Consider the following 27,502-nt stretch of genomic DNA (forward strand, 5'->3'; position numbering starts at 1 on the left):
AAGTATCCATTCCGAAGAAGAACTTGTGTTTGCCATAAGTGCTTGACCTTTACCCTTCGAAGAGGTAGGAGTAGAATCCTTGGAAGTACCTGGCACTTGAATCTTGTTCTTCTTGAGTAGATTTTCTAACTCATCAATTCTTTTTGTCTTGCAATGATGCTCATCATGATTTGACTTTTTGCAATATGCACAAAAGAGTTTGTCCTTCTTTTCAGTACTTCCCTTCTTGTTTGAAGAAGAACTGCCTTGTTGAGAGGAGTCATGTTGTGTCTCAGATTGTGTTTTCTGCTTCAACTGCTTCTTTTTGTTATTGCTTTTTCCCCCTTGACTAGATTTGTGATCATCACTAGCCACTAAGTCTTTGGTCTTAGATGACTTGAGAAGGCCAAATTCCACCAAGTGAGATTGTTCAACAATCAATATGTCTGCAAATCCATCAAAGGAAGGCTTCTGGTAAGCAGATCCCATGGTTAACCTATGAGTATTAAAACTCAAAACAAAGTTAGCGTACTCAGAAGGTAGCTTCTTCAGGATGTGATGAATTAACCTGTCATCCTTCATGGGATTTCCACAATCTTTTAGAAGTGCCCTATACTCATTGACTTTGATGATATAATCCTGAATTGTGTCATAATTCTTAGGATCCAAGAGAAGTAGATCATCCTTAATCTGAAATCCCTTTTCTTCATCCACTTTACCATACAACTATTCAAGTTTATCCCAAGCTTCTTTAGATTTTGAACAATTTTTAATGTGAAAGAGAAGATCCCCATGTACACAACTCTTGATAACACCTAAAGCTTGTCGATCTTGTCTTTGCCAATCAATGAGTTCTTTAACATCAGTAGGTTTGGTAATTGTACCGTCTACATAAAGACTATATCATTTTTCCATTAATCTACACTATGCAATATCTTTCCATGTAGAATAGTTACGCGCAGTTAGAGGAGGACATTTAAAACCCATGATGCAGAAATGAAAAGAGCATAAAAAAGAGACACAAGAAACATAGTACACCCCCTCCCTTTTCACTCAATCAAAAGACCCCCCAAAAAAAGATGTTGTTGACACTTTATAAGTAGTGAGTTTACAATGGTCCACTTATCAAAACGAACAAAGTGAACTTTCTGATTTTGCTTTTACAATTGCCTTATAAGGCTTAAATCTGTCACTTAAGTACTGTAGCTCAGATTTACAAGAATTTTGAAAAAGAATCAAAGCTTTACAATGCCAAAGAATGCCTAATTTTGAAAGTGAGAAATTTTCCACACAACCCTAGAATCTAACTTCCAATTTGGAAAGTAGATGAAAAAATATGCACTTTCAAAAAAAATGGAACATGAAAAAGTGAACAAATATGCCTGTACGGAGCTTCTGAAATTGCAAAACACAGGATTATGTAGGTACAGTCACCAAAAGATACAAATTCTACAAAATCTATGCACCAAAACTAGAAAATAACACCACCACTAAAAAATTCAAGAAATTTTACCTGATTTCAAAAAAAATTGCACCTGAATCCGAGACCAGATGTTCGGGATATGATCTCACAAAGTCAGGCTGCCAATCTGAAAAGAAATCTAGAGAGGGGTATGGAAGAGAAACTGTGAGTCTAAGTTTGATGGTCAAATTGCCATCACAGTAGTTATAAAATTCTTGGGAATGATGGTCAGACGATCATCAATTTTAACATCGACAAATGATGACATCAACAAAAAATTTGTGCCCTGGGATGATGTGGCAGGTGAGTTGTCATTCTGTACTGTACGGATCGTACAGTTGGTACGAAAAAAGGTAAGTCGTTATCTGCATGGTAGAGTAACGTGGGTGCTCTATCACTGCTGATGTGGCACTATCTGGGCAATGATTTGGACAGTATGAATGCTAACCTGTTGCCTGCATGTACGCTGACTTGGCGTGACCCTATAGAATATCGCCGCATTTCAAGAATGGATTTTTGTTGTCAGTGTTTGAAGCTGCAAGCATGTTTTTCGCATAGTGCACCGTGTGGCAGACTCTGTGACACATGGGCATGATTGGATGAGGACGTGTCGGCAGCGAGTCTTTTAGTGAGACCAAGATCCATTTTTTGTTGTCAGTGAACCTATTTTTAATCCCACATTTGTGGGTTTGTTATATCCTGCGCTTGTTATATAGTAGAGTCTGCAGAACACAAAACAAATAAGAGACCCCTACCAGTGGGAGTTTAATCTTTCATCACCGGATGTGTGTGGCTGGGGTTTGAGGCAGGGCCAAGCTAGTGGGGAATATTGGGCTACCGGGAGGGTGGGTAGAAATGTATAGTCTACTGCGAAATAAATAAATATAGCCTGTGACTAATAAAATAACCACTATAACAAAATAGTAAACCCTCCAAAAGGCATATCGAGGGTCTCACAGCCCGGGTCTGCTAAAAAAATTTCTCTGTCAGGTGCCCAAAGGGCAAAATTATTTCAAAAATTTGACAAAAATTACAGAGAAAAAATAGATCCGAAAATTAAATTACAGATCTAAAAAAAAAAATCATACTCGTACTACAAATTGGGGCCTTCGAGTTTCAATTTGCAAAAAAAAATTTCCTTACGATCGACTTTGGGCCAAGGTAGCCAATTTTATAGTTGATTTTCACCGGTTCAACATTCCAGATGCAATGACAAGATTAGATCTGGCTCTAGACGCTCCTAATTTTTGCAGTACTCCAGATTCGAGCTGAGGTGATGAAGCAAGCATGGTCTCGAATGGCTATGTGATGAGAAAATCTCTATGCTCTAATACCATGTAATAATTTTCCTAAGGGAAAAATTCACCCAAGAACTAAGAACTCAAACACAAGCACACAGTAGACCAAAGAGAGAGAGAGTATGATCAGAATGATAATGCATTCAATAACTGGTTAAGAGTACACTAGGAGTGCCTAAATATAAAGGCCTCGAAAGAGCTTCTAGAATGCCTCGTATTTAGCATCATGATGTGTCATACAACCAAGAAAATTTCCACTAGATATGGGTTATCCTCCATTAAGCACAGAAGTAAGTGCGATGATAAGTGGATAAGCCTACAAGGGTGTGACATGCAAAATAGTGTTGTAGACACCATGTGCTAAAATAGAGTTGCATACTCTTGTGTTGTCTACATGACAACCCATAAAGGTGCGCAACCTCCTAAGTGTCTCACAAATAAAAATAATAAAATAATGCAAAATAATTAAATAATGCATTAACCTAAGTAAACTTAAGTAAGTGTAATAAGTAAATACTTATTTACACCAACAATCTCACCACAAGCCATGAGCTTTTATCAATCATGGATGGTTTCTTAGGATATAATCAGATTTAAATAGTAGAAGAAGATCAACATAAGACAACCTTTACCACCCCTTGGGGAACATTTTGTTATAACATGATGTCATTCAGGTTGAAAAACGTTGGGGCAACCTATCAGCAAGCCATGACGGTCATCTTCCATGACCTCATCCACAAAACTCTTTAGGATTATGTGGATGATATTCTAGTCAACTCTCTTAATGCCCTTGATCACTTATCTCATCTCGAGGAAGTGTTTGATTGGCTGGCTAAGTACCATCTCATGCTCAACCCCTAGAAATGTGTCTTCAACATCACATCTGAAAAGCTCCTAGGGTTCATTGTATCATGGCGTGGTATTGAGATTGACCCTTAAAAGGTCAAGTCTATCATGGATATGGCTCCTCCTAAGACACTCAAACAGCTTCACTCTCTCCAAGGGAAGCTACAATCAATCAAAAGATTCATCTCACAGCTAGTTGATAAGTGTCAACCATTTACACACTTGCTAAAAAAGGATCAAAATTTTAGGTAGGATCCTATTTGCCAACATAATTTTGAACTGATCAAGAAATACTTGGCTAATCCACCTATCTTAGTTTTTCCAGTTGTAGGAAGACCACTCATATTATACATCACAGCTACCCCAACAACACTTCTAGCACAGCTTGACAATACAAGCAAAGAGTGGGCTATTTACTACATCAATCACACTCTAGTCGAGTATGAGCTTAATTACACACCCATGGAAAAATCTTTCTTAGCTATGGTTTTCGCCACTTAGAAGCTTCGTCATTACATGCTGAGTCACACTATGTAACTAATATCCAAGATTGGTCCATTGAAATATATGTTTTCACACATAGTACTCATTGGGTGCCTAGCCAAATGGGTCATGCTTCTCAGTGAGTTTGACATCCACTATGTCAACAAGAAAGCTATCAAAGGTTAAGCTATAGAATATCACTTGGCTGATGCACCCTTAGTTGTTGATCAACCTCTCATTATGGAGTTCCCAGATGAACACCTTTGTCTAATAGAAGAATAACCATCCTAGAAATTATACTTTGATGGATCTTACACATCACATGGTTCCAGAGATGGCATACTTTTAGTCACCCCTCAAGGTGACTACATTCCTAAATCTTTCAAACTCTAGTTCCAATGCACCAACAACATCTTAGAATATGAAGCTCTTATTTCAGGGCTCAAAATAGCAATTGAGTGGAAAATTACAAAACTACAGGTCTTCAAAGATTCATAGTTAATAATCAAGAAAGTCCTTGATGAGTATCAAATTAAGGATGATAAACTTCAGTCTTATAAAGAATTGGTAGATCAATTAAAGCAATAGTTCACTCAAATCCAATTCACACAAGTGCCTAGGTTTCAAATGCCATGGCTACTATAGGTTCACTCTTGGGGATTCCTTGGGAAGCTACACAATATGAATTCTTAGTCGAACAGCTACATGAGCCCGCATATGAGAATGATGAATCAAAATGGGTATGCATCTTGGTTGGTCGCCAATCCCCATGGTACCACAAAATTCATGTTTATCTACTAAATGGTATCATATCTCCCCATCTCACAAGAGCCCAATGCCAAAACCTCATTCGCAGAGCATCCCACTACACTATCATAGCTAACACCCTATATCATTGTGGTTATCATGATACTCTCTCTCAATGTTTAGACCAAAATGAGGTTGTAATTTCTCTCAAAGAGGTACACACCAGACTTTGTGGTTCTCACACGAGCGGTATAGTCCTAGCTAAGAAAACACTTAGAGCTGGATAGTATTGGCCTACTCTAGAACATGATGCTTGCGAATTTGTCAAAAGGTGTCTACCCTATCAGTAACATGCAAATCTGATATGAGCCCTGGCTCAAAATCTTCAACCTATTGCACCACCATGGTCATTTGCATGTTGAGGGTTTGACCTTGTTGGTGTTATAACACCTCTCTCTTCAAAAGGAAACAAGTGGATAATCACTATGACTAATTATTTCACTAAGTGGGTAGAAGAAGTACCACTTATCATTGCCATGGGAGTTCAAGTTTCCAAATTCATCTTGCATCACATTATCTACCACTTTAGCATCCCAGCTACCATTTTCATAGACCATGGAGGTAACTTTGAAAACCTCAACATGGAAGAGTTATGAACCTCCCTCCACATTCACCATAGTATTTCTAGCCCCTACTTCCCCCAAGGTAACAGTTAGGCTAAGGCAACTAATAAAACCCTACTAAAATCCTAAAGAAAGTTGTCAATGATTTTGGCCACGATTGGCATTTGCAAATCAACCCTGCCCTATGGGCTTACTGCACTTTATTTTGTACATCCACATGCATAGCCTCGTACTCCCTAGTCTATGGTGTCGAAGTAGTACTGGCTATTGAGGTAGAACTCCCATCTTTGTGCATTTATTTGCAATGGTAGATACTAGATGAGGATTATAGAGTAGCTAGACTCACCCAGCTTGATCTACTTGATGAAAAAAGGAAACAAGCCTATGACCATCTCATGGTCTATCAAAACTGCCTAAAGTGCAACTTCAATAGGAAAGTCCATCCATGACAATTTCAAGTAGGTGATATGGTCCTTAAGAAAAACATGAAAGTCCAAGCAAATCGAGTAAAGAAGGGCAAGTTTGAGCCCACATGGCTTGGTCCATATGTTGTCACAACATCCTTTGGCTCCAGAGCTTATTAGTTATCAACCCTTGAAGGTGAAACATTGAATGTTCCCACTAACATCATTCACTTTGAGAAATTCTATGCCTAAGCCCCTGGGTGTATCTTGCTAGTCTTCTAAAAAAAATTAAAATTAAAAAAAAATAGCAAAAAAGGAGTAGATGGTAAAGAAAAATAAGTGTCCAATGATGAAAACTTGGCAATTCAAGCACCTTGGATAGGTACTTTGGTGAAAGCCTAACAAATAGGCATCATGTGCACTTCACCTTTTCATTATCTATCAGCAAACCACCACCTCTCCCTACCTTAGTCTCTCATCTCCCCATTTTCCCAAGGTGCTCCAAAATCATATCACTATACTCTTACCATCACTATCATAATCCCTGAACCTTCTAGTCTTTACAAGGAATTATTAGTTTTGGGATGATTGGCTCTTTCTTTTCTTCAAAATCCATCTAGATAAATTTTTGTATTCCTTTTTCAAGGAGTCTTGGTTTATGTTGGCTCTAGTTTAATGAGTTCCCCAGTGGTTTGGTTATACTATCTATCTAGTTATAATTCTCAAAACTCCAACTATTCCAAAAATCCACAAAAAATCCAAAAACATCAGAAAATATCTGCAAAAAAAATCCAAAAACATTTATAAAATTTCAAAACCAAAAAAACAATAGTTCCTTCCAACAAAGGCAAACACTTTGTGTTATCTTCATTCCAATATTTATGAATATTTATCTTCCCGGTGATCCAATGTTTTCATATTTATCTAGTGTTTGCATATAATTGTTGCTCCTTCTGGACAAGTTATGTGTACCTCGACCAAGTTTATATTAAAACATTGATGAGGCCCCAAGTTGATATTTTCCAAAGTGCTTTTTGAAACAACAACACATCTTTTTTTTTAGATAGCCATTTGAGATGATGAACAAGTCAAATAAAAAATCCATTGATACCTTTTATTTATTAAAATGCCCACTGCTTACAAACCATCTGAACAACAAACATACAACACTCATTTACAAACCACTTCACACAACATAGTAAACAAGACAAAACACACTACAAACGAATACAACACATGCTCATTGCGCACCCCCTTGTGGAGGTCGAGCATTTTGGTTTCCAACAAGGGGCATTCCCTCTTGCATAGTCCTTGATGATGACGTCCCTAGGGTCATCCTCGTGCCTGCCCAAACTATATCCTTTAGAATAGGGATTTTCCCACACCTCAAGAGAGTGTTTATCTACTCCATAAACTAATTCTCCAAATATATGACTCCTCTCCTTTGCTCCAAAGGGACTACCTAATGATATAAACCCATATAATATGTTGCCTCTCATGCAACTTTGACAAACTGCTCCATCACATCTTTCATCTCTGCCTGTAGTCTTTCTTCCCCTAGAACAGTTGTTGTCCTTTGTGCAATATTGCGCTCTCTTTAATATCTATTCGCTAGAATTTCCATTAACTCCCTCTCATGTTTCACCATATTCATTTGATTCTAGTACCAAGTAATGCATGCATTACTCACATTTAATTTTTCTTGTGCCCTATACACTAAGCTATTGGTCTGCACCATTGACTCCCTGAATGATTCCACTTGGGATCGTAGTAGAACCAATTCATTTTGGATTCTCTCCACAATAGCTCTCTTAGTAGCTAACGATGCCTCTATAGTTTCTACTCGCACTCGCTTAGCAAATAACACTATTTCTAGGCACTTAGCTTCCATCTGTGTGTCATCTTCTCAAGCCATTTCGATCAAGCCTTGAAAGAACTCGGCATCTTTCTTCACCTAGTTGGCCTGCTCTTTTTCAACTGCTAGTTCTTTCTTCAGCTCTTCTAACATCACCGCCACTACATCGTGCACTACTGGTACTGCAACATCAAGTTGCACCACTTAAAATGGCCAAAGTGTAGACAACACTGGGTCATCCTTTTGTTCTTTAGGGATTTTTGTCATGTCCCCTAGAATGTTCTTTACCTTCCTCCATATGGACGCTACTAGCCTCACAATGGATCTATGTTCCACTTCTGGTAATGTCCCTCCTATAGGTGGTGGATCTCCTACATCCACTCCCTCTGACAATACTCTCGCACCCAGAGAAGACGTCTCCTTTTTCTTTTTCCCTCGATTCTATCTATTGCATCACACCTTCTACTAACAGCTGCAGCAAGCTCGAATCTTCTTCTCCCTCTTCTACCTGATCCTACATTGGATAGATTTGACTAGCATTCGTCGCTTCCCACTCACATCGTCGCATGCTTCAATGAGGCAATGTTTCCCTCCCTTCTTGTTGGCTCTACCTTATGCCCTATTTATATCTCCTCGGTCACTTTCTTTCCACTTGGCTTTCATTTTCCTCTTCACTCCATCCCCCTATCCCTCCTTCTACTGCTTCTGGCTTTTGCTAGGCCTACTCTTGTGAATCTTCCATTAATACTTCACAGGGCTCAATTCTTTACTCACACTTCTCTTATGCTTTGAAAAACACTCAACTCACTAGGTTTTCATTAGGTCTAGTCACCTTTTATAGAACCAACAACATTCTCCATAGCTTCAATTACATGTTATAAATATCTTTGGCAACAAGCTCCAATACCTACCATCATAACAATCAATATAGCAACCACCTCCATCCTGCCCACACATCATCTCCCCTATAGTAATAGTATGATATATCCTATCTCCTTCTGCTAGCTTCTCATCTCAAGCTTTTCATCCCCTCCATCTACTCATCCCAAGGTTATCTGCTATCTCCTCATCCTAAGCTTTTCCTATTACCTCCTCATCTTGATCTTTTCATCTACTATCTTCTCACCTTGACCTTTTCATCTGCTATCTTCTCATCCTAAGTTTTTCATCTGCTATCTCCTCATGCTGAGCTTTTCATCCAATATCTTCTCACCTTGAGTTTTTCTCTTGCTATCTTCTCATCCTGAGTTTTTCATTCACTATCCCCTTTGTAAATATTGTGTTTGGTCTGTTGTATATCCTCTAGAGTCATTCCTTCTCCTACGCCCATTGTACACACCTTTTTTCTCTCATATCAGTTCATGTTTTGATTGCAATTTGTAGTTCTCTTGGTTAGATGCTTCAGTGAATCCTCATACGAGATCCCTTTTCATCAAAGTTTTATCCTCAAAGTTTCTAACTGCCCATCTCATCCTAGTTCCCGGTACTACCGATAGATCCTTGCAGTATGCATCTTTCCTCTCGTTTGATCTTGGTCCATCGGTATCCAGTCCTACCGATCTCTTTGGAAAAAGGTTACTTTTTTTATGGATTTACATTTTCTTTCAATTTATTTACTTTTTAGGATTTCCAAATTTGGTTCTTAAAGTATCTGTCCCAAGAAATTGGATTTTTCCCTCCTCAAGGTCGCCACAATCTTCTATATTGTGGTGTGCTGCAAATGGAGCAATTCAAGAGAAAGGTTTTGATCAGGTCTTTTTCATCTTCTTTTCTACTTTTGAGTGAGTCAGATATGACCCTTGTATATTACAAACATGTGATCACTTGTGGTTACATGGTGTACTTGGGAAATATTGTTTGCTTGTGGGTTACCCAATATCGTTTCCACTCTGCTTCCTTTGAGATTCATGTGTGATACTGGGGCAATCCTTGTGTGTTTATTTTGTGTCAGTCCTATGTAATATTAATTAAAAGGCCTTGATGTTCTTGGTAACCTTGGCATATACCAAATATTCTTATATCAAAATAAGTACTCAAATACATGGTGGTGCTCCCCTTTGCAACACCCCCATGCTCAAGCTTCAATGGATTCCTTCACACCTCACTTCCACGACAACACAAGCTTTTTTTCCACATCCTATCCAAGCCTCTCATCAAATTAGTCCTATAATCATGATCCAGTATATCTATCAATCCCATAGTATCCCAAGTCCTCCATCTCCTTTCCACCTCCTACATCGCTCACCCTCCAATCCCCACCCCAATTCCTTAACAAGTCCTTTGTTGTATTCTCCTAAAGTGGGAGTATGCATCCCTATTAATCCTCTCTTAGCCAATCTAAGTTCACCCTCTTACATTGTGACTTATTGCACCTTTTCAAGAAGTCATCTTACCTCTTTTTCTTTCCTCACCACCTTCTTGAGGGGGCATCACAAAGCTCATTCTCTCCTCTTCTACTCAAGACTAGGGGAACCATATTTCCTTAAAAATATTTTTTTGTGTTGTCTATCTTCAAACTTCTTTGAAATAGTATTGTTCCAACACTATCTCAAAGAGGGGCAAAATGTAGAAACCTAAATCTGATTACATCACTTAAGTAATCTTATTTAGTCATCTGCTAAGGCATCATTAATTAGATAGTTAATATTTAATTAATTCATTGTCATCCCCTAGTTAATTAATTCAATTAATCAACTATAGGCCAATTGATAAAACCAAATGACAAACCTAAAGTCTAAATATCAATTAAATCCTTATTCTCTTATTAAATTAAATAAATACATAAATCTATTTAATTTAAATTCCAAAAATCTCTTTTTATTTAATAAATCATTTTAAATCAATTCCCAACCCTTAAGCTAAGCCTAATCCCTACCATTAGCTAAATCCAATCCATTGACCCATTCTAGCCCTACTTAACCAACTAATTAACCTACCTCATAAGTGCTAGCCCACTTGCATCCCTCTAACATGCCACTTGCACCCTAATTCCCTCCTAAGCTAAGCCTAATCCCTTCCCTAAGTATGTGCACAACTTTAACCAAGGGTTAAGAAAGTCCTAAACCACACCAAAGTTAGAATTTCATCCTATCCCTCTTACATTCATATCCAAGAGCCTTAAAGGCTCTTACATGACTTGAAGGCTCCTTAAATTCCTTTTACACCCATTTTCCACACTCATCTTCCCTCATTCTCCCTTATCCTCCCTCATAACTCCCTATGAACACCCATCTTGACCCTCTTCCCCTATCCAGTTCCCTTGTGACACTTTCCAGAAGGCTATCAATTTGAAGAAGCAAAATCCATGTGCTCTCCTCTCCTTGCATCCTAGCCCTCCCTCACCCTTTCTCCATCCTCACATCCTAGCCCTCCATCTCATCACCCCTTAGCCTATAAATGAAACCCTCTCCCTTCACAAAAAGATATCCAATTCCATGCTAAAGTTATCATGCTATTTTGAGAGCCTAAAAACTACCAAAATACCATTATAATGGAAAAATCCATCCGCATTTACACTTTGAGCCTGTCATCCATTGAAGCTTGAGCAACATCATTGAGCACACATCTCCATCTAAGGACGCATCTACACGATCAAGGATGCTTGTTGGGTGATCTTTCTTTTTGTTTGCACCCTCTCTTACCCTTTTTTGTCCAACCTTATATGTGAGCATGTTTTTGGTTTGTGAATGTTTTCAATTTAGTTAATGTTCTTTACACACTAACTTCTTGTTCTACAATAGCTATGTAGTCAAAATCTACAACATTTGCATGTATCTTGTCTTCTTGTGTCAAAATGGGAGCTTTGGAACAGAGAATGGACGTCCATCAAAGAATAAAGGATAGATCAATATTGTTATAATTTGTAATAGCAACTACCTTGGTTGGTATGCTTCCAAAATGTGGAAGCATAAATAAGGCATTTGAATTGCTTGATAGAAATACTCACAAATATGTAGTTTAATGACCTACTAATGACATAAAAAAATAAAACTAAAATGTAAATTTTGTAATAAAGAGGAACATTTTCTTCAAGAGAAAAAGTTGAATCTACTTTCATGTTCACTACCTTCTAATAAGTTAGTTGATATGAGTACTTTTAAAACTTGTTAGACAATAATTATTCCAATAGATGCATCTACACACCAATCAAATATAGTGAGCATACTATATGTTTTCTTCTAGATGTTTTTTGTAGTTGCATCCTTCTTTCTAGGAGTATAGATGGTTTGGACATAATTATTTTGAACAAAGAATACATTGATCCTCAACAATACAACTTCTATATTAATACAACCGATATCCATGAAGCATTAAAATATAAAATATGCAATGACCCATACTACAAAGATGTGTAGTTAGATGGCTTTGCATTGTTATCTCCACCCCTTATCTCCACTAACACATCAACCTTCTATACAATAAACATATTAAAATTAAAAAACAAGTTAAACTAAAAATGATCCTTCCTTTTAATTTCTTTCTTTCTTTAGTGAGTGTACCTACATCTTCATAAGATTGCATGCAAACATTTCATCATCTATTTTATCCATATTATCTTACACTAAATTATATATAAATGATGACATGTACAAGATATATAAACCATATAATATATTTTGTACTTATTGTATAGAATAATGAACATATGAAGTTTTCACAATAAATATGCATATTTAGCATTTGTGAACTTGTTTTCATTTGACTATGGTAAAGCTTGACCTAATTTCCAACTCAACATTATCCTCACCAAAAAGTTGTTAAAGGTACTAACTCACTCTTCCATTAAACCATCAAACTCAACATTCTCCTCTCCAAAAGTTGTTAAAGGATACTTGTAGATTTGGACTTATTGTTGCCATAACACTATATTTATCACTATGCTTTTAAAACTATATCCTTCCTTTCTTATAGAAAAGTATGCGTACCCTATGGTTTCCAAAAATAAGATGACTTTCAAAAGGAAAATGAGCATGAAGACAAATTTTGACACTTTTAGTTTACCTATATCGAATACGATATTGTATAGTTGAATATTTAGTTTAAATAGAACATAGAATTACTAATACATAAGCAACATGTCAATGCAAACATATATGGAGTGAGGCATGAATACCAACTTTTAAAACATTTGCTGTGTGATTCTAAACATGGCCTATAAATGCAAGTTGTAGCATAAGAAAATGACAAAGCAATTACTTAAGTGACATTAAATTTAACCATACGGTGTTAAATTCATGGGAAATAAATTACATTGTGATCAAGAAAAATATAAAAAGATAGGGTATGGGGTGCCTCTAAGGATCGTGTTTTAAAATCTATATCACTCATAAAGCACGCATATGATGAAATAGGAAGGGGTCATCACAATGGTGAGCATTTATTAGAACCTACTTGATTTATAGAATTGGTCAACCCTTATTGAAAGTGCCTCTGAATCATTGGATAATTTCATGACATGCAACGTGAAAGAATTTAAAGCTCGATGACTAAAAGGAAGCTATAGATAACTTCAGATATAAACAACATTACGAAACCCGCTATCTTATTAAATTTGGGTGCATTCTCATTGATTTCATCGACCACTCTCTAATGCTAATCACCCATTTTAAACCCTTAAAACTCAACAAACTAAAAACCCAAATATCCCTTAGCCCAAACAAACCTAATATGCCTATACACTCTAGACTAATTGAGCTAAGAATAGACCACCACTTTATAGACTCGTCCACCCAAAAGATCACAAACATAGAGAATCCTAATGTGGTGGGCCTATGCATAGACAAAAATTTGCATCTCAAATTTGGGAATTAAAACCTTATAATTGTTTTTTCTTTACCTCTTATGCAATTATGTAATGTTTGCTTCCTTTTCAAAATATTTTTCTCTTTTTGCAATTTATATATTTTTTCAATTATTTTGTGCAATACACTATTATTTCATTAAAAAAATGTTATCCATATTACATGGAGTTAATGTTCCCATATAGATAATTAGTAATCTTAGAGGTAATTAATAGTGGCGTTGGCTATCCTCCCTACAAAACACACCAAAAGTCAAACTTTCTTTTCTTTTCAAATCATTGAAAATTCAATGATTTTTTCTCAAGTTTTTTGTTGTTTCGATTACAAAACATGTAGATCATGAAGAACAAAAGCTGAAAATTTTTAGAAAAATCTGCTGTATTTTTTTTAATTTTATGATTTTTTTATTAAATGTATATTTTATAGGGAGGATAGCCGAGTTTGGCCTAGAATTTGATGGTCGTATTGGCAGTTTTGATCTTTTGAACCGTATATGACAGGCTAAATAATTGTAAGACCATTTGAATTGATAGGCTTAATTTTTAGAGAACCGTTAATATGACAAGTAAATTTATTACTAAACCATCAAATATTTGTTATAGTCAACTTAGTATTTTATTTAATATACATAAATGTAATTTCATAATATGTATAATATATATGTATGATAAATATATATTAGTTTATATTCATATGTTTCTCTTCTTCTTTTTTTCTGTATAGGTATGTTTCTATTTTGATGATTGCATAATAATATTAATTTAGAAACTTGTTGAAAGAGAATATAATGAATTTTTAAAACTTATTTTTATAAATTTACAATACTATATATGTATTTTTTTAAAAAAAATTAATTAGCCGAGAGGCTTTATCCTTGAGGTTGCTTGCAACCGGATATTGTCTCACATCTTAAAACAACTATCTGAATACCATTTACCGACTCAAAACAATAGTCAGAAAACCATTTGCTGATTATATCAACATTAACTCTTCTTACCAATAACGTGCCACCAATCAAAGTAAACAATTTGCTATTGTCCCGGCTAATTATTTACTACGGTCAACATGCATACTTCCACAAAGTTGGGGAATGCATTTAATACAAAAAAGTATTTGCTTCAATTGGTACCAGCTCTTAGTGTAGGGCCGTCCCAATCTCAATTTCAATTGTCCATCATACCTGACTCGATGCCACCCACTACCTCATGAGAAAGGGGAGATGGGCATGATGTTATATCGAACCACCTATTTGTTTTTTCATGAAATGTTTGCCAAGGATTTGGTGCCAGGTGTCCTCCATTCTTAGTGGCGTAATGAACCAAGAGCTGGCGGATCAGAAGGCATCCCATATTGCGTGGGCTGTTACATGAAAATTTACCCTCTTTTGACAATGTCAAGTCTTTTAACCACCCTTGTGAATAGTTGGGCCTAATAAAATTGATGTATTTATGCAGCGACCTACATTTAATTCATTTGCAATTATGATAACTATGCAATTTTTGCCTTACATTTCCCACCGTCAGAGATGTTTTTGTTGACTTCTCCGCTTTGCATTGTCAATCGTTGGTGCATAATTAAACTTGTCTTCTTTAATGCAGTGTGATTGGGTTCAACTTTAACTCTATTATCTGAGATGTACATTTACACTACAAATGTCATGACAATGGTACTCTACATTCAAATATCAAGGGATGTATGACATGTTGACAGTGGAAGTCTGCAGAGCGGCAGAATAAAAAACCCTCTCTTACTGTGGTATAGATGCAGCATTTTTTTTATCACACTATCTACATCAGAAGCTATTCATTGTATTTCCCAAGTCATCTACATCCCTAGGTTCAATTAATTCTATTTTAACTTATTTTTCCTATAACTTCTACTTTCAGATAAATATTTTCTCTTGGCTTCACACTTTATTTGTTTCAGACTTTAAGTATGTCTTACGAATGTTTGTACTATGCAATATGTATCAGACTCATGGAGAGGAGATACGTGTGAGCAAGTGGAAATTTCAAAAGTAGACAGAGGGAGATTTCAGGAGTTGAGCAAAGCAAAAAGGTATGTTGCCCCTATATGCATCTTTTTTTTAACTTAGTCAAGCACACATGTTTATCAATTCTAGGTTGGTACTTTAATTCAACATTTAATATCTTTCCTGCTAACAATGCATGTTGCTTTTTGCTCTGATGATATGACTAGTTGGATTTACGGATATCATAGCTTTTAATCATCTTCCCTTTTTCACTGTCGTTGGATTGTATCACTTTGAATTGCCAGTGTATTTGATATTTAGTGATACATTTGATGTTATCACAAACATGATCTTTATTTATTTATTATCTTCCTTGATTTGATTTGTCTTTTAATTTGAATGAATAATCGTAGTTTCACATATGTGTGGACTTTGTGATAGTTCACTCTATTTTAATTTCAATGAACAAACTTAGTTCACATATGTCTGACCAGGATTTTGAGTTTTCCCTATATCATTTGGGATTGCTATTTTTGGCTCAATGTACTAGAAGTTGTGATATATATGTAACTTATATGGGAATGGATTTTGATGACCCTGCAAAGAAATCCATGATTAATTTTCTGGTTGATCATAGTACTAAATAAAATAGATGTTAACGAAATTATAGTTTGCATTGTGTATGATTTTCTGATTAAATGAATCTGCATCATGATGACTTTGTCAAGTAGGCCAGAATTACTTATTTCTCGAATCCCATCTAAATAGGAAATAGAAATAAAAATCTTTTAGATTTTGTTTTATATCTGCAGTGTTTGCATTTTTGAAATTTTGGTTTATTTATAGTTTAATGGATTACTCTGCCTGGTTTACAGAGTTCTCTGTATGGATTTAAAAAAATACAAAATTTCACATCCCATTGATTTGCGAGTTACTTGCAGTGCCTGTGAGTATCTTTGTAGAATAACTCTCCTTTAGAATAACTCGCAGACAAATTTGACTATGAGTTAATGGAGTTTTTTTGCAACTAAATCTACTGAGAATTTAAGAACTTATCAATAACTCATGTGGCCAAATTGAATTTTCTTAGCCATTGATTAAAAAGAAAATTTTGCCCCCCTTTAGAGCGATTTAGTTATTTTAACACAACCACATTTTTGAGTGTCTCAGCTATTAGAAAATTGTCATATATTTTAAATGAAAATCTATATACTGATATATTACTATTTAAATGCAAATATAACTATGAGACTAATTTAAATATTATTAATTCTTCAATTTAATATTTTTTAAAATTCCTTTTTCAATATTGTTAAATTTATAATTATAATAATAAAAATTGTATTTACTAAAAAAGTTAACTATATTTATGATCATTCATAAACAAATATTTAAACTTTTTTTTCTTTATAACTTTAATTTTGTAAGTAGAAGAAATTTTTTCCTTTATAACTTTAATTTTGTAAGTATAAGAAAGATTAGGGTCTATGTGATGGTTAGTATCATGATAGAGTTACGATTTTGATTGGGGTTACATTTTGGGTTAGGAGTAGGAGGATGATTTATTTTATGAGTACAGTTGTGTTGAAGTTTCCATAGTTGTTCTCATGGTTAGAGTTTAGGTTATTTGAGAGTTTTGGAATATGATATTGTTTAGAATTTTCAGATTTAGGCTTTATATTGTGATTATAATTATGGTTATGGTTAGGTTTGTGATTAATATTAATATTTAGGGTTAACGTTTGTAAAGGATTAACATTTTTTGTGACTTATTTATTCAAATCATATCACCTAATTATGTTATTTTATCAACTTACATGTGTTATCTACTTATTCAAATGATATTACCCACTTATGTGTACATTTGTTTTTATTTGCAAAGTTTGAGCTTCAATTTACATTCACTTTTATTGACAAACACAAATGAAAATAATATCTAAACAAATATGATGATATCATTATGTTACTTTCTATATTTTTTTATGCTTCTTGATTTACACAAACTCTAACTTTTAAACTATCCAATTATGAATACTTCTTCTTATATATTATCATCATTTACATTTTGCATATAAGTCTTTGTTGGCTAGGTGCACCACAAATAGCATTCGAATTTTTATTTTAGTAATTATACATCTCAATCCAACATTTCATTTTACTATGCATTCATGCATTTAAACTTATCTTTCTTTACAAAAAAAAAAAAAAATCATGCAATTTAGTTATAACATATGGATCAAATTATTGACCATTTAATAATTTAATCAAGTTGTTATTGATTATCTTTTTCAGCTATACCATTTGTTTCGATTTTCACGATCATGGAAAATCCTCTCCAACCTCACCATGTAATAGACATATCGAGCAGCACATCAGATGTCAATAGTCCACAATCATCTACGGGATCTAATGCATCTATCAATTGGAATGGATATCCCCAAACTGAAATACAAAATCTTGCAAATTGTGCTTCTCTAAATTGTGCTGAACTATATGCACAAATGAAAGTGGAAAGCATGCATACATGTGATGTTAAAGATTATGAGATCATAAGAGTTGAGGAATTTTTGCAAGAAATCTATCGACAACAAGTCAACTTTTATAGTTATAGCACTTTTTTGAGGGAGATTTATGCCGACGAGTATTACCAACAAGGGAATGCACCCATTATTTGTGATGCACTTCAACGCTATCTTAATCATCCATAGAAAAAACTTCACTTGTGTTGTCATCTATTTGTGTTTATTAGTGTTCCTCTAACATAACTCTTTTAAAATGAGGGTTTTTAAATGTATTCTATTACTGGTTTTTATGTTTCCACCTTATGTTCCTCCTCTATTATATCATATGTTGATTGAAGTTTAAGTTGTACAAACTTGGATATACTTTGAATACAACTATACCTTTCATATATCTCCAACCGTTATTCACTGTTCTTCTTCCTTTACCTTTTCATATTTTAGATTTATCAAAGAGAACCCAACTTGTTCAATTACATTAAGTAAGCTATAATGTCTAATAGACAACTCATATACATTTAACTGCAATGATGTTTTTCCATGGTACAATGTTGTACACCAAATTATGTTTACCATATCTTTCTCCATCTTTCTACAATCTTTACTATTTTTTTATGTTTGTCGTTATTATTTTTTGTAAAAACATCAAATTTTACCCTAACTCTGAAAGGATATTATTTGTCGTTGCATTCAACACATAGATGAAACCTCCCTTAATACAATGATGTATATATATCTAAGTTTCTCCAACTATGCTTCCTTTTACTATGAAGTCATACTAATGTTACCTTCTATTTTTTTGTCTTATCTTTGTAGTAAGAGACCACTATAGGTACAATTTACTTTCCCTCCTACACTTCACCATAGATGTGCTTATAACCATGTCAAACAAATGTACAACTACTCTTTTTCTACTTTGACACTACGTACCTCTACAAAGTGATACCATTGTGTATTACATAGATCCACCCCTAATAATGTAATGTGGGCTATTAAGATATTGACAAACACATATTATTGTAAATTTCCCTTCTTATTATTTTGCTACGATGCTTGTAATTCTAAACAAGATAATTATATCCCTGTCTCAATTTATAGGGAAAATACTGTCACTCCAAGTTATGTCTCAAACACTAACGGAAGATGCAATTAGACTTATCAACAATGACAACCTACAAATGCAACCACATCTCCAAATATTTGGCATTGCAATGTTTGGACAAGGAACTCAAGCAAAAAATAGGTACAAGTTAGAACTCTTCGATGGACTTCACCTACAAAAAGCTACCTTGCCAAGGAAGTTTAATGACTTGATAACTTCAGATAAGATCCAAAGAGGTTCTATAATACATGTTACGCACTATTCAATTCCAACCATTTGTGAGTCAAAGTAAGTGAACTTCTACTATGATTATTTTTAATGAAATCATACCAGTTTTATGATGCAATTATGGAACTTTATTAATATTATTTCTTTACCTACTTTTTTAGGTGGATTGTAATCTCCAACTTAGAGGTTCTATGCACAGAACATGATATCATTGGTGTTCCCACATTCTTATTTAAGGAACCGGAGAAAAAAGTAAAACAATCTTATGTTAGTCCATTGAAGATGGGGACAAATGTTGAACACTTTGGCACATCAACACACATGACTCCTACTAAATTGATGTTTGGCCTTGATGCATCTTTACAAAAAAAACATCGCACTTTAACAATCACTCCATTAAGTCTAAACCCATATCAAACATTGTGGACTATTAAAGGTCGTGTGACTATGAAAAAGGAAAAATACCACTTCAAATCAAAGAATGGTAATGGTCGTATGTTCAGTTTTGACATTATTGATATTGAAAAGACTGAAGTATGGATAACTTGCTTCAATGTTGTTGCAGACCTACACTTTGAGAATGTCCAAGTTGGGAGTGTTTACAAATTGTCTGGTGGTACCATCAAATCTGTAAACAAATTCTACAATAAGTTGAACAGTGATTTTGAAATTACTTTAAATGAAGATTCCCAACTTTCTCTATGTGAAGATGACATCTTAATTCCAACACTTTGATACACTTTTACACCCATTTCACAGATTTTGACTACAAATATTAATTCTACACTTGATCTTATTGGAATTGTCATTTATGTGGATCTTGCCTCTACAATAAAAAGGCGTGATGGAACTGAGGTTGTCAAAAGGAGTCTCAAGATGATTGACATTTCTACATCCACTATCAATGTAACTTTGTGGGGAAATGTAGCAATGAAAGAAGGTGCCCAACTACAAGAAATGTATCATCTCCAAAAGTCATTTATTCTTGTTGTAAAAAATGGTCGTGTGGCAGAATACAATGGTAGGGTTGTAAGCACACTTGCCACTTCACAATTACTTATAAACCCTAATATTGAAGAAGCCAACCAACTGCAGTCTTGGTTTTTTGAGCATGGCCATAACTGTATTACACCAATGCCCACTCTCCTAGATCCACCTCAAATTTTAGCATGAAAAACTATTACTATGATTGAAGAGAAATGTCCAAGTTCCTCAAAACCTCTCCAATGCATTATCAAAGCAACCCTTGTTTTTGTCGTAAGGAAGAAATTTTGTTAGCTAGCTTGTCCCCTTCTCATATTAGGGAAGCAGTGTAAGAAAAGGGTTGAACAAATTAGTGACAGCAAGTGGTCCTGCCCAAAGTGTCTCACAACATTTTCAGAATGTGATTATAGATATGTACTTCAAATCAAAATCGAAGACCATACTGGATCATTGTGGGCAACTGCTTTTGATGAAACTGCAACTAAACTCATTGGTATGCCTGCAAAAGAGCTCTATATGCTACAATTCAATGAAGATGAACATGAGAGTGTAGAGTTTGTTATACGTACTGCTCAATACAATCAGTTCTTATTCACAGTTACAAGCAAAATGGAAACATATAATGGCGAATTGCATCTCAAATCAACAATTATAGAAGTTGCTAAGTTAGATTTCTTAAATGAAGCCAACTTACTCTTCAATGAAACTATTCCTTCCATGTCAGCATCCACTGAATAGATCCTGCATTACAACATTTTTTAAAAAAGTTCTAGCCATACATGCAAATAACTTTTTTGCAAAAGTATATTGTATTTGCATTACAATATTTTGTCGCTCTTTACTATACATTATCTATGCTTACCATCTTCTCTCTTTTTTATTGACTACTATCCCCATTCTATCTACACGTCGATAGGGTTTGAAGTCCCCTTCAAAACTTTCCTTTTCCTCTTCTTGTAAATTGAAGATATAGTTGTTGTTTGTTGCTCATACCTATAATGTTATGGTTTTTTACTGACATCTTTTTGTTTCCATAAAAATTTTTTATGTGAAATCTTATACATGTTCTCTATGCTTGATTTATGGTTGCACACTAATATTATTATCTAATATATATTATGATTTATAATACCAGATACATTACAAAACAATAATCAACACTTTAGTCTTGGAAATTATAGGAATGACAAAAATAATCAAGCAAACTACTACTAATACTTTTCACTCTACTTAATTTTTTCACCTATACAACTTGCTAGGAAGGATTGATACTCTTCTTTTAATATTGTTTTTTATTTATATTTCCTTGCTTTTTGTTTGGATAGTGGTAATAGAAATACATTGTTCTCATTATTGTACAATTTAGGAAATGGCTCCTATTACTCCTGATTCGGAAGAACAACCTATCCATACTAACAGTCTTGCTATGCATTCACGGAAGAGAAGTTGCTTGTATTATGCATGACATAGAGAAGAAATTAGAGCACACCGTTGCATTCAACACTACCAACTTTTACAATCAACACCAAACCAATCATTCCCCCACTACTACCAAAGTTCACCAACTTCACTTACTCCACAACCTTTTATTAATATAGCACCAAATCTTGTTGAGCATAATGCTCATTGTCAACAAACAACAACCCACATGGATTTCCACTTATCATCTACATATATAGATGCATCACACAGATTTAGAACTAGGATAGATGCCCTCTCAAAACTGCAAACATGTACTATCTGTAAGGAGTGCTACCCTGGTATGAATGTATGTACATCGAATAGACTTGTAACTTGTAAGAGATTTTTTTCTAAGAGCGGTATACATCGCTTCTCAGAAGCCAACAACATGGACCCCTTTGAGCAGCCAATTGTATTGAAGGTTCTCACCCAAGTAGAAGAGATGTTTATTGCACGTGTTACTCCCATCTTGCAAGTAACACATGCTCATGGTGGGCAATACAAATATAGTGGCCACACAATTAGTTTCCCCCAGGATATACAAACAATTACAAAATATTTACCATGTACAATTGACCAACTAGATGTGTTAGTTGTTCGAAGACTTAATTCAATTGGCAAGCATTATGATTGCTATGTTAGTAGAAGTCATGTTCACAATGCACTCGTGTATAAGATCAAATTTGACCCTTATTACAAAGATGTACAAATTGACAATTTGGCATTATCAATGCTCCCTAATTGCAACACAGATATTTCACCAATGCTACGTACAATTGATGATTGTAGTGAAACTTTATATTCTACAGATGCACCAGTAGAAAATGTACAATGTGATATGGAAGGTGACTCCCAAAATTCAACATCATTTATGATGAGCCTACCAAACAAATGTCGTCAACTCCAAATCATTAAAGATTCTTTACAAATAGAACAAGATACAGATGACATGGCAGTTTGGCCACCCATAAATTCAACCCTATTAATGAGTACAATACAAAGGGGTTGTTTGACATGGCCTTTCCCATGCTTTTCCCAAATGGTACTACACTACCCATGCAACCTTGAGCTAGAGAAGTGGAAATGCATGAATATGCAGTGCATCTTATCCATTACCATGATAATAGGTTTGGCCAACATCCACACTTTACATACTTCCTATTGAATCTTATGATGCGTCATCGTAGTCAGTCTACTGCATCTATTTTTATTAAATGTAAAGTTGAAGACAATACACCAACCACAATTGAAGACCTTCGCTCTCACTTGACTAATCTTCCTAACAATCAATTGGCAGAAGAACTAATGCACTTTGGTTCTACTTTACAAGGGACAAGAGCATTCTGGAATGCACGTCACATAGAGTTGAGAAGTTTAATTACCCAAATAGGCTCCCCAACATTTTTCTTTACGTTGAGTGCAGCAGACACTAAATGGCCTGATTTGCATAGTGTTATTTCCCCAAATATTTCATCTTCATTGCTTACCAACAAAAAATGCCTTGATAATGTGATTAATAACCCTCATACAACATCATTATATCTACACCAACGCTTCACAATTTTTCGTGAAGAGATAATCGAGAAGCTCATGGATGCAACAAATTATTGGTATCACTCAGAATGGCAGGGTAGAGGGTCTGTGCACATACACGATATCATTTGGGTAAAAAATGCTCCAAATATGGACACACTTGATTGGGAAGATCCTGACGCAATAGAACAAGTCAAAAAAAATTTCGAAAAATATGTCACTGCTATGAACCCTCGCTCAAAATATGAAATAGACAACATGCAAAATAGAGCTCCAACAGATGATCCATGCCTTCTAACTACAACTCAATTAACTTATGTTGATCCATTCATTAATTACGAAGAACTAGTTAATCATGTTCAAAGGCACACTTGATGTACTAAGAGAATGTGTTTACGTAAGAAAGGTAAAGACATGCAATGTAGATATAAAGCTCCATGGAAAGAATGTGAACAATCATCATTACACCTTAATGAATCAGGACACGTATGCTTTGAACCAGCTAGAAATGATGAGAGGTTGAACATTCATAGCCCAGAAATGTTATCAATATGGAGAGGGAATATAGATTGTCAACCTATTACATCCCGAGCATTAGTTCTAAGATACATTGCAAAGTATGCATCAAAAGCCGAAAAAAAAATCTGAAAACTGTGTTCAGATGTTGGGCAGAATTTGTTTAGGTTCAAATCTTAGCGACAATGCTAGCAAAGCATATCAGAAGTTTTTGGTTGAAATTGTTGCTAAAAGAGACATTAGTGCACAAGAAACATGTCACATGCTTCAAAAATTACCTCTTGTAAATTGCAATTGCAAATTTATGACTTTGAATGTGGGGAGAAAAGTGTTGCACCACCTAAAACAAACAAATGATGGTAGCAAAATAGAATCTAGCTACATACAAGCCTACATGAAACGTCCAATTGACCTTGAACAACTTACACTAATTGAATAAGCCAGATCATATTCATATGCACCTTCTCGGAAAGGAACCAAATGGAGAATAAGAAAGGAAAAAAGCAATAGTGCAAGTTTTTCCTAAATTTTTTTCAATTCCAAAAGAAGACTTTGAACATTTTGAAACATTTTGTTGGAGTGAATTGCTTTTGTACAAACACTTTCGTGAGATACATGTAGATATAGGTTTGGACAAAGATGACATTATTGGAAATTGGAATCTATTACACATAGAAATGTATAAAGTTTGGCATGTCGATCGTACTGGTCTGGTTGAAGATGTCATGAAAGAGGATAATGAATCAAATTGCGATGTAGATATACATGCTTCATTACAAATGAATGAGTGGGAATTTTTGTCCCAATTGGGCCTTGCCAATAGTTCTAACTTAAATGACCTGGACATGTTGGGAAAACGTGACTTTGACAACAACCATCCATGGGAAAACCATAATGTTCCCTTGAATTTGCATGATCATGCCATTCAATTTATACATAGAAACAAGATGGCTGGTTTAATTCCCAACTCATCCACCTCTACCACTACCAACAGTTACGATTTATCACGTCAACAACAACTTGCACTTTCAATCATTATAGACCACTCCACATCAAATCTCTCCATGCAACCTTTATACATGGTCATATAAGGAATTGTTGGAACTGGAAAATCATACCTTATTAGTTGCATAAGAAATGCACTACACAATTCAATGTTCAATGCAATAAACCCACTCCTTGGTCTTGCACCAACAGGTATTGCAGCTTTCAATATCCATGCATCAACCATACAAGCAGCCCTTAAAATTCCAATTCGAGAAATGAAATCACTGCAAGGACAAGCATTGACAAAATACCAAGAAGAGATGAAAAACATTCGTTACATTTTAATAGATGAGATGACCTTCATAGGCCCCAAACTACTACTAAAAATTGATTCCAGACTACGTGAAGCTATACCCCAAAAACAACACCTTTGCTTCGGTGGCATGTCCATGATTCTTGTAGGAGACCTAGCCCAAGTTCCACCTGTTATGGACAAACCAATCTATGCATCTCACACTAATGCAAAACACTTGTGGCACAATTTTAATACAGTTGTAACATTGAAAACGATATTTAGACAACAAGGTGATGATCCACTTCAAATACGATTTCGTCAAGCACTACAAAATATACGCAATGCAGAACCAAATTTACATGATTGCGAGTTGTTAATGACTCGCACAAATAAAAACCTCACTCCAACTGAACGTATTGACTTTGACCAAGCAACACATTTGTTTGCTACCAATGAACAAGTTTTGCTCCACAACAAAAAGATGTTAAAAGAACTAAATGTCCCTATTGCACTTTGCACTGCAATAAATGCACATCATAGGCTTGAGGAATTTTCAGATGATGACCAACTACCTAGAGAATTTTTACTATGTAAATTTCAATGTGTTATGCTTACAAGCAATCTTTGGATCGATGTTGGTCTTATTAATGGATCTCTTGGAGAGGTCAAGGATATAGTGTATCCAATAGGCTCTAAACCCCCTCTGTCGCCTTCATATGTTACTGTAGAGTTCAGTAGCTATACTGGTCCACCTTGGGATCCTAGAAACCCAAAAATTATTCCAATACAACCAATTTCCCGAGGCAATCGTACCCAAATACCCCTCACCACAGCTTGGTCTATAACTATACATAAATCACAAGGTCTTACCTTAGGTATGGCTACAATTGACATAGGTAAAACTGAAAGACAAGGCCTCACCTTCACAACAATCTCTAGAGTCAAATCCATCCATGGCCTTCATGTAGAGTCTTCCTTCTCTTTTGAGCGTTTTTGTAAGATGCAAAAAAACCCCTACAATATCATTAGAAAGAAAGAAGAAGCGTGTTTGCACACAATGTCGCATACAAATCACTTCTACGAAGCAACTTCTACATTGAATGGTAATGTTTGGCATTCTAAATCTTTTTGTTTTAATTTTATTAGTTTCTTTTTCTAACTTCCTAAGAAATCCATTACACTTTGTACAGGTTGACATTTGTTGGATTCTAACAAGGAGTTCACACATATCAAATACTCAAGAAAATTTCAAGTTTGTCAACTTACTTTTGAATAATTTCAATTTTTCAATAATTCTGAATTTTTGATAATTTACTCATATGTACTTTTCTTATTTATTAATTCCATTTTCCTTTTATGTACAAGTCTTTCCCACCTTGTCAAAAATAGGACTCCATTTTCTTCATATTTAGAATTGAAAAGATATTTCAAAAAATGTACATTACAATTGTATATTCTATGTGAACCCTTTAAAGATGTTACTCATGTATATATGCCTCTGTTGTATATAAATTTACTCATATGTACTTTTCTTATTTATTAATTCCATTTTCCTTTTATGTACAGGTCTTTCCTACCCTGTCACAAATAGGACTCCGGTTTCTTCTATATTTAGAATTGAAAAGATATTTCAAAAAATGTACATTACAATTTTATATTCTATGTGAACCCTCTAAAGATGTTACTCTTGTATATATGCCTTTGTTCTATATAAAATATCAATACTTTGCCTTCAGTTTGAAATCTCTTCTTAATTAGAAATTTGTTCAATTTTTCTTTTCTACTAAAACCTATCGGCGTACCCCTTGCACCTCTTTTGGTGCAAGTGCTAGTATAATTATATTAATTAAAAAATCTATTAAAGTAAACACATGAACTTGGAAACTTGCTTCTTTTATTCTACACTTTTTGTATATATTACTAGTTTATAATTATAAGTTACTCATAAAGAATTTTGCATATATTACTAATTAATATTTATTATTTTCTAATTTATAAAATATTTAACTATTTTGAAACGTAAAATAAAAATATGAAAAAGGGGCTGTCAAATTCGCCGTCCATTAATATAACTTTTAAACAATAAGAAATTATTAAATCACCCTCAAAATATAACTTTTAAGCAAATAAGTGTTCATGAATGTAATGGCACTATTCTTTATGTTTCTAATTGACGAATCTATAGTGGATATCGACGAATCTTAGCCGACGTAAACGAGTGACGTTGGCGCCGTCTCATCCACTTTCTCGACGTACATTTTCTCAGATGCTGTTTCCGCGTAATTTCCTCTTGTACGTAGTCGCAGACTTTTCCTTGACCTTGCTCAATGCTGTTCGGGATAACTTCCCGTTTAAGCAAGCGCAGTTTCTCCGACTTTTCTTCGTTTTTGCCTTATAAAACTCACGC

At 34.8% G+C, this 27,502-nt stretch overlaps 2 protein-coding genes across 2 annotated transcripts; both read left to right on the forward strand.

Moving 5' to 3' along the window:
• Window positions 1-1,665: 1,665 nt before the first annotated feature.
• LOC149558597 (replication protein A 70 kDa DNA-binding subunit C-like) lies at window positions 1,666-21,041 on the forward strand. Its single transcript, XM_089830942.1, has 3 exons — window positions 1,666-1,794; window positions 20,079-20,442; window positions 20,623-21,041. Exons 1-3 carry the CDS (start codon window positions 1,666-1,668, stop codon window positions 21,039-21,041), a joined length of 912 nt encoding a protein of 303 aa, XP_089687068.1.
• A 3,926-nt stretch (window positions 21,042-24,967) lies between these two features.
• On the forward strand, window positions 24,968-27,493 carry LOC149558598 (uncharacterized). The gene is made up of 3 exons (XM_089830943.1): window positions 24,968-25,970; window positions 26,662-26,693; window positions 27,281-27,493. The coding sequence occupies exons 1-3, from the start codon at window positions 24,968-24,970 to the stop codon at window positions 27,491-27,493; spliced, it is 1,248 nt and encodes a 415-aa protein (XP_089687069.1).
• Window positions 27,494-27,502: the final 9 nt, after the last annotated feature.

The sequence above is a fragment of the Cupressus sempervirens genome, chromosome 5, assembly GCF_028749045.1.
Source record: "Cupressus sempervirens isolate cs-2001-9-10 chromosome 5, ASM2874904v1, whole genome shotgun sequence".
Lineage (NCBI taxonomy): Eukaryota > Viridiplantae > Streptophyta > Pinopsida > Cupressales > Cupressaceae > Cupressus > Cupressus sempervirens.

Excerpts from the sequence above, each read along its gene's own strand:
- LOC149558597 (XM_089830942.1), top strand. The coding sequence starts at position 1,666 with ATGGTCAGACGATCATCAATTTTAACATCGACAAATGATGACATCAAC. Across the intron at positions 1,795-20,078 it reads TACAGTTGGTACGAAAAAAG|ATTTTGACTACAAATATTAA; the intron begins GTAAGTCGTTAT and ends CCCATTTCACAG. Across the intron at positions 20,443-20,622 it reads TTTTGAGCATGGCCATAACT|GGAAGCAGTGTAAGAAAAGG; the intron begins GTATTACACCAA and ends TTCTCATATTAG.
- LOC149558598 (XM_089830943.1), top strand. The coding sequence starts at position 24,968 with ATGTTCAATGCAATAAACCCACTCCTTGGTCTTGCACCAACAGGTATT. Across the intron at positions 25,971-26,661 it reads ATCACAAGGTCTTACCTTAG|GTCTTTCCTACCCTGTCACA; the intron begins GTATGGCTACAA and ends TTTTATGTACAG. Across the intron at positions 26,694-27,280 it reads CTGTCACAAATAGGACTCCG|TGGATATCGACGAATCTTAG; the intron begins GTTTCTTCTATA and ends ACGAATCTATAG.